We start from the raw sequence: 11,481 nt of genomic DNA, 5'->3' as shown, positions 1-11,481 counted from the left end.
TGAGGAGCCTCAGATAATCCTAAATGCTCTTAGTGTGATCGCCATGGCGACGTACAGAGGCCAGGCCCGTCGTGATCATGCTCCCGCCACTCGCTCCAATCACCAGCGTCTTTGACTCAGACTTCAGCACAACGGGGGCCATGGAGGACGGGGGCCGCTCCCCTGGAAACACAACAAAAGCAATGTGTGACAACACAGACAACTGCTGTTCAGAACGATCACTGTCAGGAGAACAAGAGGAATGATTGGAAACGCTTTCAGCGGAGCGCCAGTGAATAAAAGTGAGTCAGATAGAGAAAGACATGGAGCTAATTTTGGTGAGTGTCATCTTGTGTTCAGTATCTCTTGTCAAATTCTAGTTTATTATTAAGAAGGGGAATATTTAAGCAAATTTCTCTTCTTCCACACTAAGACACTAAGCTATTAAAAGTAGCAAATACCAGCATACATGCCGCACAAATATTATTCCTCCCCTTCAATATTCAGATTTTCATTGTGAAGCATGCTTGGCTTTCACATATTTTATTTATGAAACACCGACAAGTGTAAGATGCATTCATATTCAGCCAACCGGAGTTAACACCTTTCACCACAATTACAGTCATGCTTTCAACGCTCTCATGCAGGTTTGTTGGTATAATTTTAAAACCGCATTAATTCATTAAGAACATTTTCTAACCGACTGGTTTTGTCTATCACAGTATTTTGGCTCTTTGGCTTTGGGTTCACTTTTCAGGTTTGATTTGGAACAAACAGAAGGAAAAGAAGAGCCAGCAGCCTCGTGAGTCTGTAATCTGATACTGAAAGGCTTTCAGCTACATTCAAATCAACACCATGTAAACTGCACACGAAGTAAAACAGACATAAATAGACAGTAACAGTGGAAGCTGCGCTGCAAAAACAAACTCTTACCAAGTAGTTTTGAGCAAATGTCTTCGTACACATTGAAATAAGACAAAATAAATTTTTCAGCAAAATATTAGAGCTCGTTTTTAGTTAATAATCCCTTAATATTGATGAAAAAGTACAAGTTCCACTGGTAGATTATTAATTTTATAACAAGACGTTTTTCTCATGTTAAAAGTTAAATAATATACCAGTGGAACTAGCACTTTTTCATCAATATAAGTGAATTATTTACTTAAACCAAGCTCTTATATCTTGCTGAAAAGTTTGTCTTATTTCAAGTGAACTTTGATACTTGCACTGGTAACTAGACTGAAAATACTTGGTAAGATTTTGTGTTTTTGCAGAAGCCATCCCAAAACACAGGAAGTGAATGAGGCTGATTTAAAAAAAAAGAAAATAAATCATCTATCTTTCTCACAATTCAGGCAGCTTCACTCGCAGCGCTACCTTAATGAACCATACCATGTAGTCGTAGAAACAAGTTGTTGCATAAGAGAGGATCGTTCCCAACCAACTACAGCAAACGATGAAAATGCGTCAGGTTAATCTGATTACCGGGAAAGATGTTATCGACTCTTCCGCAAAAGTCCAACAGCTCGTTGTTGAGGAATATTCCAGTGCTGGGAGAGTAGACCTTGGAGCCAAATCTGTTAAGAATGTGTGCAAGTCAGAGCACTCAGTTTCTTTACTCTAATGCCAGAATGAAAATAAAAAGGGAAATAAAGCAGGAGCGGAACCGGGTACTGACATGTGGTTGATGGTGCTGGTGACAGCGACGGCGGACCCGTCTTCGGCCAGCACAGACACATGCGTGGTGCCCAGACTGTCCAGATAACTGGTGAGGTTGTAATACTGGTTATCGTGTGTCCTGTTGCCGCTGATCAGGGTCACTATGTATTTGGCAAAACTTTCTGCTATTATTGTCTTTGCCATCTGTGAAAAGTGAAGGAGAACACACAGAAAAATGAAATAAAAATAATAATTAAAAAATTCCATATGGCTTATTTTCACTCATTTGGCTTTTGATACTATTTTGGGGGCGCGGGGGGGATTTCCCAGATGCACCAGGTAAAACTTACAGAGAATATTACTAATCCCAACTTAAAAACACACCTATTAAAAACCAAAACATAGGGCAACAGGATCTTTTTATGACATTTGATAACAGGAAAAGCAGGAGTGACATTCTATACCATGTTTGTGAATGCGGGACACTGGAACACTGAACATATGTAAACGCTGCTCCGACAAACTCACTGCTGACGCCACTTCAGCCCAACAGGTCATTTAAATTTGTCAGTCAAATTAAGTGTGAAAGATCATGATTCTGTTTTACAGAGCTTCCAGGAACTGAACCATATCTAAGCTCTACTTAATAACCGAGATGCGCCAATTAGAAATTTTTTAGCAGGTTTCTATAATATTACATCAAACCTTTTTAGCCTGTCGGTAAAAAGGGCTCCAGAAATGTCCTTCCTGCTTTCCTTCCATTAAAAGGTAATCGGCTAGAAACACTACCACCATGTCCCTCTGCAACAATGCAGGTTCAGCATCTTTAGATTTAGTTTGACAAGATCCCCTCACATTAAAAAAGTGTTTACAAGCTACCTACAAACCAGGTAAGTTAACCCCGGGTTACTAACTCTGTCTACTCGGTCATGTATAATGGTTACGGTGGAATAAGAGGACTAATTACAATAAAGCATTGGAAGAAAGGAAAGGAAAAGGTGCTGATTTGAGCTTCACAACATTTCAAATTTGTCAGTTACGTATGTGAAAAATTTGCGTTAGACACAATTGATATCAATTCACTTATCCATATTACGACCAAATTATTAAAGCAGTCATGTTACCAAAATGCGGTTATTATTAAATGTAATGCATTGATGGTATGATGTGTTTACTGGTTGAGAAAAGATTGGATTAACAACTTTTTGACCATCCGGTCACAGCCAGTATTGCACAAAAAAAAAACAAGAAAAAAACAAAAAACGTCCAAATCCAATCAGCAGCTGATTTCTTGGTCCAATCTCCAACATCCAGCATTATTTGTAAATCTATGAACACACACATTGAATGTTTAATTAGATATTTACGTCTTCTGATTTGAACCGTGGGTCCTGAATGTGCCTCCTTTGTCCATTGGCAAATTTAAAAGCTTCAACATAGCGGTGATAAAACTGAATCTTTTCCTCAACAGAATGAGGGGCCGACTTCATCTGGTACTCTGCAAACCAAAATAATAGTATTTTAAAGGGACAGTATTATGTGTTTTCCATTTTATAGCACAATTAAGCAGCTACGTTACCTTCAGTTGTTATAAAACTACTATGCATATCAAATGTGACTTTTCTTTACGTCCTGATTTAATGCCTTGAAATTGGTTCACCGTCTCTTTAAAAACTCCAGCTCTTTCTGAAACTCCTTCAGGAAGTCATCACAACATTGCTCCTCTATTAACCCTTTAACAAGGTTTTTTTTTTTTTTTTTTTTTTTTACCAGTGTTGCTGTGAGCAGTAGCTCCTATAATGAGCTCAGCAGAGGCACAGTTCTGCCAGGTGTTTGCCAATTGCTACTAGCGAGGGAGTTGCAGGAAGGGCTGCATAGACACTGCAGCTCTGAGGAGGAGCTGAACCTCGTAGGCGGAGCTAGGTCCCACCAAGTGTTTCGCAAAGGTGAATGGTTGCCACGGGAGATTCAAGGATTTTTCAAAAATGCATTAGTGAATCAAGGCAACACTCCAGATATGAAGAGGGAATAACATTATAACACGATGAAAAGCTCAATAAAGTTTGCATGATACGTCCCTTTTAACTGAGATGTCACTGTGCAATTGCTTTCAAAGATTGGTTCAAAAATTTAGGATAAATGTTCTGAAAGGTAACGTTCCCTGATTTTTTTACTACTACGTTTCAATTTTGGGAGTAAAAAGTAAAAAGAAACAGCAGCTCTGACGTCTGCATCCAGCAGGAACCTTTCATGACGTTGAGGACGAGGCTGAGGAGCGGTCCTCCTGACGGGGGCGGGGGTATGTACATCTGGTACTCTCCCATTGGGACAACCCACGCATCGGTCACTGTGGCCTTATATGATGCCAAATCCTCCAGTGTGAGGTTTCCTCCTGGGCAAAACCAGAAACAAAAAAAAGTGACACAAACAGATTTTGCTGAGCAGCTCACATAAATCCTGATATTTAACAGATCTGTGGCGGTCTACCGCGGCGCTTACATTAATCAGACTGGTTTGTAATTGGATCACTGTGTCACACAGAGAGAGAGGGGGAGAGAGAGAGAGAGAGAGAACTGTGGGAAACTCTGAAAGCAATACCTTCCTGTTGCACATCACGGACTAAATCCTCTGCTACCCTTCCAGTGTAGAAGGCGTCCGCTCCTTTGTTTGCAATCAGCTCCAAAGTGTCGGCCAGTTTCTCAAACTTGATCTTGTCTCCGGTCTTCAGCAGGTTTCCATTTCCATCTGAATACAGTTTCCTGAGAAGAGGAAAAGGAAGAGAGACGTGTAAATCTGTATCCCTCATATTTCTGAGCCAGACTGTGTCTCTCTTAAGCAGTGGCTACCTTAGGGTCAGCGACTTGTTAATGAATGGGATGAACAAGCCTTGGACCGGAGGAATGGGGAATCCCTCTCTGGCCAGCTTGATGGTCGGCTGGAAGAGCGTGGCCCACGGCAGTTTTCCATAAAGTTTGTGAGCCGATTGGTAACCTCGAATTTCCCCCGGCACCCCAATCCATTTGCTTTCTGCACGGATGGAGGAAGGGACAAAGTTTGAATATGTTTTTCTGCAGTGTGGTGCTATTGGGCATAGAGCAGAAATTCAAGACTTTACTTTGGTTCTTTTTCTGAATTGTACTATGCATTTAACGTTGAGTCAGTCATAAATAGCGCTTTTAAATGGTACCAGCATTGACATCTTCTGTCTTTCAATCAAAATCTCTTATTCTGGCTTTCTTGATCCCCTTCAACTACATTTTTATCCACCGACACACAAGTTTCTTTGTATCTGCGCCTGGAGAAAGCTGCTGAAAAAGTTATATGACAGAGCTTTGAAATGATACGTCTGTTTTATGTTGAAAGTTTATAGCCAGCCCTCCTGAGTCGATTCTTTGTTGAGTAACCTTCTACAGACTTATACTGCTGCCCTTCCTTCTTTGGAAAATATCTGAAGCTCACTCAGATTACAAGCAGAGCGTCTGTGATCATTCATTTTCCAAGTCCCGGCAGATCAACCCAATTTAGACTTTGAATAGGCCATTCTAATGTGATGGGCGGTGTGTCTCTGATGACAATTACATATCACACCTTTCATTTTAACGCAGCAAAAGACCAATAATAAGCTCTGCTCTTGAACTTAGCAGAGTGAACTTAAAATTTACGCTGCCTCGGAGAAGTGCCAATCTGACAAAAAAAAGATGATTCTGGGAAAAATAGTGAAAATAACATAATTGTGTATTTCCTTAACAGACCGACTTAGTGTTTATGTGTCGCAAGAAATTCAAATGAAATATGCAACAGTCTTTTTCAAGTCACCAAGCAGGAAGTATTACTGCAGGTCCAGAAAAATAAAAGTAAAAAAAAAAAAAAAAAAAAAAAAAACAGAAACAAGCTTTCCCTTTGTGCAAATGTTTTCACATCACACCAAATTCCTCAAGAGCGCCGAGGCCTGGAAGAGAGCTGATAACACACACAGTGGGGGGGAAAGAAAAAAAAAAGAAATATATGCCCTCCCCAGATAAGGAAGAACATTCAACAGTTTGTCTGCATACCTTTCAGCTCAGATTTGCAGGACGTCAGCAGATCGGGGTTCACCTCTGACGGTGCGGTCTCCCTGGAGTTGATGATCTTCACCTGACCTTTAACAGCACATTCACAGTAATCAGTAATTGTTATCACAGCAACAACACCGGTGCTGCACGCGTTTGGCTGCTTGTAGACATTTCCTCACCAGACTTGTCCATCACTGTGAAAATGGCCCCCCCTCCAATTCCAGCGCTCTGCGGGTTCATGATGCCGGTGCACAGAAGCGCAGCGATGGCGCCATCTACCGCCGAGCCGCCTCGTCTAAGCATGTCCCTGAAAAATTCGCGCCGGTGTTACTGCTGCGTGCCAAATGTTATTACTTTCCACATGCGTAGGTGTATGCCGAGCCGAGCCGAACCGAACCGAACCGAACCGAGCTCCATCGTAAATTAACTGCACCCGACAGTTAATCCTCTCCTAACATGTTTAGCAGAGTGCACTTAAAATTTAAACACGTTTGTTCCGATTCTGAGTTTTAAACTTTTACAGACCATAAATGCCCTTGTAGGGGGAGCAGAACTCAGATAACCTGAGGCTGAACATGAGGATGTCATTTTTCCTGGAAGGTGGTGATAAATAAAGCAGACATGTACAGTTTCCCCATCATTAATGAAGAGAACAGTGTTCATCATCATCATCACTCACCTTCCAATCTCTGAGCATTTCCTCGTGTCTGCCGCTACTGCAGCTTTCGAGAAAGTGTCGTCCGCGCACGTGCGTCTAGTAGTGACAGTTATGATCACAATGATGGCGATCATAACAACAACAAGCAGCAAGCAACAAGTGTACACCCTGGCCTTGGATCTTGCCATGCCCCGCTGCTCTCGCTGTCCACCAGGCTGATGAATCCGGCGATCTGCGGGAGTGAAGGGCTGCGCACCTGGTCGGACCGGAGGAGGCGGGCACCGCTGCGCCCCTCTGCACCTCTCTTGCGCAGCACAAGGAAACGCTGCAGAAAAAGGGAAGGTTATCGTTACAGCCCAGGGGATCCATGCCGATGTGTTTACGCCTCCTTAAGGTTTCTCAGTTCTGGTTATTGTTTTAGTTTGTTGCAAATATACGGAAATGTAACTGGAAGGCAAAAATCCGTTTAACACAACAAACAAACTACCGGGTTGAACAAAGAAGAAGGAAAGAAAAGAAAACGAGTTGGGTTATTTTTCAAACTGCGAGTCAAATGTGAACCGATCCAGAACCGGCTTGATTTAACGCAACATCATTTGAACATTGGCTGGAATTTCAAAATAATAATAGAAATAATAAATAATAGTAATGATAATAATAAGAAGAATAAAAATTCTATGGCAAAACGTCGGTAGCGTGGGCACTGTCAATGTTGATTTTATGGTTAAATTAAAGTTTTACCGTAAAAGAGAAATGTTTTAACTTCTGGGGAAAGTTTTGAATTGAACATGAAAACAACTTATAAAAATGAATATACAAATGTAAAATGGACAAATTACTGTTTTCACGGATTAATTTATTCATGCCACCACGTCAAGTCAGCAGCCATGTATACAATGTATGGTAGAAAATTTCCTGTCACAATTTTACTGTTTATTACTGTCTTCTAATCAGAGTAGTCAGTGAAATCATTAACAAACAAAACAAAATCTTGCCAGTAGTTAGTGTTTGTTTGCAAAAATACATTTGCAATGTTGCTGCCATTGATGTTCTTAGCAGAAAACTGCAAACCTGCCGAAACACTGTGTTCCTTTAAATCAAATCTAAAACCCTCCCTGTTTAGAGATGCCTTTAATGACAGGAACATTATTGGATTCATATCATTCACAATGATTTTGATGATAGCATTTGGCAATTTTATAATCGCTTCCTGTAATATGTTTTTATGATGTAAAACACTTTGAGCTGCCTTGTTTCTGAAATGTGCTATGCAAATTAACTAGACTTGACGATGTCTAAATGGGCGCTCTTATAAAGGAGGTGTTGGTTTTGTTGAAAACGGTATGCAAACCATTCACACCATCAATCTTATTGACCTGATCTCCTCTGCAGGCTGTAAAAACTGCGACAGGATGATGCTGTTGGGGCAGAAGGTCAAAGAATGTGAAGTTAGGCTTGTTGGGTTGGAGAAAAAAAATAATAGAGAAGACTCGCTGTTCTTCACAGATCACCATTTTGAGCAAGAGTCTAAATAGCCCATAGTTAAAGATGCTATAGTTAAAGGCTATTGCTGCTATAGCTATAGGCTAACATAGCCTAATTATGGTAAGTTATTCTTTCTAACCCACTTTTTCACATATTTAACTTTTGGGTTGAAAACCAGACAAAGTATTCCAGTCAAGCACGAAACCCTGTTTTAAGTGCTAAGTCATCCAAGATCTAGTTTCAATCAGTCTAGTCGACAAAAATACCCCCAAATAGGTTGGGGATTTAATCGTAAGTGGAAAACTTGCGTTAGTTGGAGGCACTAACACAAGTACTGCCTGAGGGGGAGGAGGCTGAAGAATGTTGAGCTACAAATAACTAAGATCTCAACAGGTTTTTAATGAGGCAAACAAGGCTGAATATACGACAGCAGAATTTAGAATGGAATAGTTGTTGCTGAATAACGAGGGAAGACAGACAGGACTTTCTAGAACATCAGAGGAACACAAGAGGAACAGGACGAGCAAAGTAAAAAACACTCCAACCAAAACAATACTGCTACTACCACTGAAATTCAAACATTTGTGGTTATAACATAACATAACATAACATAACATAACATAACATGAGATAACATTTCTAGACTTCCAGCCTCTTCTCATTGGCTCCTTGTAAAATTCAGAACAGGATGTTAAAGGAAAAGCCTTGATAATTCACTGTAATAAAATGTTGTCCAGTCTGTAAGCATATTAAGAGTTGTTTAGTACTGAAAAAAGAAATTGCGTGGAAAGTCTTTTCATATTTTTATATTCAACAAGTTATTTGAGTGTAGGAAAGCCTTTAGGTCTCTCTGCCCTCCTCCACGTAAAGCCACGGACCTTTAGACCAGCCGGGGTTCTTCAGGCGTCCAGCTTTGCAACGAACTATCTCCGCCCCCCTCCACCCAAACGACTGTGATGAAAACCAGGGATGACGCGAAGCATCCTGGGAAATGCTGTCTGCAGTACAAACAGAAACGCGATATGCGGAAGACATAACTAGTGCACAAACGGAAGAGGGCAAAGTTTACTTTCAAAGTAAAACCATTTGAGGCAGATTTGGTGGATCGTACCACACGACTTTTTGATCGATTGAAAATAAATTATCAACCCAACATCTCTACGTGACGTATCTGTAAGCAGCAGAACAAGTGGTTGAATCAATCCTAAATCAGGCATGAAGCGTTCTGCACATTTTTTTTTATTTATTTGTTGTTGTTTTTTTACATCTGTCGTCTCCTCATGTGTCAGATCCAGATCAATAGCTTTTGCTGGAAAATGTCTCAATAGAAAATAGAAGTGGAATCAATTTACTTGCAAAAAAATAAAAGATAAAAAATCTTGTAAGGTGTGGCGTGCATCTCAATATGTGGAAACCTTTTGCCCCTATTACAGCGCAAGTCTGTTCCAGCTTTCACATCTTGAAACAAATATTTTTGTTCACTCTTGTTGACAGATTTGCTCCAGTTCAATCAGATTGGGTAGAAAGCTTGTGTGAAATTTCAAATCTTGCCCGAGATTAACATTTGGATTTAAGCCTAGACTTTGACTGAGCCACTCTGACTCATGAATAAAATTGATCTAAACCTTTCCGCTGTAGCCTCTGGTTTTCTGCAGGAAGGCGAATCTCTGTCCCAGTCTAAAAGGTTTTTTGCAGCATCTATCCGGTTTTGTTCTTGCCAAGGTTTTAGAGTTTGCCAAGACACTCACCAGTGGAGTATAAAAAATATATATATTTAAATTAGCTCCATCCATCTTAACATCCTAGCTGCTTCCCTATGAAACGAAAAACTTCCTCACAGCATTATGCTGCCATCACCATGTTTCACAATGGGGACGGTGTTTTCGGGGTGATGTGCTGAGTCCGTTTCCCGCCACACGGCATTTTGCATTCGGACCAAAAAGTTCGACTTTGTGTTTTATCTGTGTCTCCTACATCAGTGGTGCCCAACCCTGGTCATCAGGGCCCACTGCTGCCAAAAAAGTGAGATAATTTGCAGCATCTATCTGGTTTTATAATTGTGCTGTAAATTTCTCCACATTTGTCTCTGACCTATTGGCTATGTTCATTTGCCTTCATGCAGCTGTTTCTTTGCCTGTATTCTCTGATATATGTTTTCATAAAACATCTATTTTACTGAGATTGAATTACACTTACTAGTAGAACTCTCCCTCTTACGCTATGTGTCGCTATGTGTAGCTCTTTCAAATAAAATTATAATTAAATAACCTGAAACGTGTGTTTGTAAACGTGAAATACTTTGAATGGGGTATTAATTTTTTTTGCAGGGCTTTATTTTGAAAGGAACAAGCGGAACCAGATGTAATACTCCACTAACTTGATTGTCTCTGGGTGTCTTCCCCAGAGAAACGTCAGTATTTACATCAATATTTTCTGAAGGCATTTCCGACATCCTCTGTTCGCCTCGGACAGGGATTCCGCCCGTCGGTAGGACCGCTTCCGATACACACATTATCATTATTATTACTATTATTATTTTTTCTTCTCCATTTTTTCCCCTCCCTCCATGCAACGGTGGCGAGCTCCGTCCGTCTTTGTGTGATTTGGAGCGGTTTCCTGTGATGTTGCTGAGCGATCCCCGTCTGCCGTGTGCACTGCAGTGGTGCGCAGCGTCGCCTGGAGAAACACCTGTGCGCCTCCGCTCTCCGCCGGGCGGCCTCGGCCACGCATGCTGAGTAGGTATGGATGCACACACAAAAAAGCCAGCGCACCACCACGACATCCACGCAGCAGCACCAGCAGCATCAGACACGGGAAAGCATGGGGCTCTGTTCTGGCGATGGGCTTGTTTACCAATGGTCGCTCCCGTGTTGTATGTTTTGCTCGTTAGTTTGAATGGCAGCTGATAGCTGCAACTCTTCCACTCTGATGGCTTGGAAACAAAAGGGGTAATAAGAGCGCGCGCGTGTGTGTGTGTGTGTGTGTAGTTGTGTGTGTGTGTGCTTGCCTTGGATGACAACAGGATCTGCTGGTGAGGTGTGTGTGTGGGGCGTGGGGGCGTCTTGATGCTGTCAGGCAGGATGGAGGGGAGGATCTGCTGGAGCAGGAGAACCGAACCGGACCATTTTTGGTGAGAGCACACCGTGGAGTGATCACAGCTGACGCATTGCACTCCTCGCCTTGTGGTTGCTGCTGCTGCTGCTCCTGCTGCTGGTCCATTAGCATTATATAATCACACTCATGTAATGCAACCTTCTTTTGATACTAAAACCCCCCAACCCCCAACACACACACACACACACACACACACACACACACCCTCCTACCCTCCTCTTCCCCCAGGAGGCATTTATGCAGCTCCTGCTGAGCAACCTTTGAATGCCAATTATAACTGTGGGTGGGTTTCAACTATGTTTATGTTTACATAATTGTGTGTTTTGTGTGTATGTGTGTGGTGCTCAATCACAGGAAAGGGAGAGATTTGTTTTAAATGCAGCAATGTACCCATGACTCATGGCTTTATAAAGTGCAGTACAGGGGGAGTGTGTGTGGAGGGCTGAATTCCCGTTTCTGCTCACTCTTCGTGTGTGTGTGTGTGTGTGTGTGTGTGTGTGTGTGTGTGTGTGTGTGTGTGTGTGTGTGTGTGTG

The 11,481-nt window shown here is 41.7% G+C and overlaps 2 protein-coding genes and 2 long non-coding RNA genes across 7 annotated transcripts in view; 3 read left to right on the top strand and 1 right to left on the bottom strand.

The window, feature by feature from the left end:
- The window catches only part of LOC107836759 (uncharacterized), a 21,991-nt gene extending 20,266 nt beyond the window's left edge, over nt 1-1,725 (top strand). Inside the window, exon 3 of the long non-coding RNA XR_001662712.1 lies at nt 1,713-1,725. This is a non-coding gene — a long non-coding RNA (uncharacterized LOC107836759). The remainder of the gene's footprint in view (nt 1-1,712) is intronic.
- The window catches only part of ggt5a (gamma-glutamyltransferase 5a), an 11,574-nt gene extending 4,594 nt beyond the window's left edge, over nt 1-6,980 (bottom strand). The window contains exons 1-10 of one of the 2 annotated variants that reach the window (XM_016673789.1): nt 6,370-6,980; nt 5,870-5,997; nt 5,701-5,777; nt 4,485-4,675; nt 4,237-4,397; nt 3,884-4,030; nt 3,006-3,136; nt 1,658-1,842; nt 1,465-1,556; nt 56-162 (exon numbers count right to left, since the gene is read on the bottom strand). In XM_016673789.1, the coding sequence (XP_016529275.1) occupies nt 56-162; nt 1,465-1,556; nt 1,658-1,842; nt 3,006-3,136; nt 3,884-4,030; nt 4,237-4,397; nt 4,485-4,675; nt 5,701-5,777; nt 5,870-5,997; nt 6,370-6,536 (1,386 nt within the window). In that variant the 5' untranslated portion in view covers nt 6,537-6,980. Of the gene's footprint in view, nt 1-55; nt 163-1,464; nt 1,557-1,657; nt 1,843-3,005; nt 3,137-3,883; nt 4,031-4,236; nt 4,398-4,484; nt 4,676-5,690; nt 5,778-5,869; nt 5,998-6,369 lie in introns of both variants that reach the window. The other variant, XM_007557021.2, reaches the window with a different exon arrangement.
- Nucleotides 1-11,481, top strand: part of LOC107836760 (uncharacterized) — a 573,704-nt gene that overhangs the window by 264,837 nt on the left and 297,386 nt on the right. The window lies entirely within an intron of this gene.
- asphd2 (aspartate beta-hydroxylase domain containing 2) overlaps nt 10,175-11,481 on the top strand; it is a 7,804-nt gene continuing 6,497 nt past the window's right edge. Inside the window, exon 1 of one of the 3 annotated variants that reach the window (XM_016673796.1) lies at nt 10,175-10,568. The gene's annotated coding sequence lies outside the window, so the exon portion shown is untranslated. Of the gene's footprint in view, nt 10,573-10,595; nt 10,964-11,481 lie in introns of those variants that run through there. The other 2 variants (XM_016673795.1, XM_016673797.1) reach the window with 2 other exon arrangements.

This window comes from Poecilia formosa, unplaced genomic scaffold (genome assembly GCF_000485575.1).
Source record: "Poecilia formosa unplaced genomic scaffold, Poecilia_formosa-5.1.2 Scaffold82, whole genome shotgun sequence".
Taxonomy (NCBI): Eukaryota; Metazoa; Chordata; class Actinopteri; order Cyprinodontiformes; family Poeciliidae; genus Poecilia; species Poecilia formosa.
The sequence above is the reverse complement of the archived record's forward strand: the minus strand, read 5'-3'. Positions and strand labels throughout refer to the sequence as shown.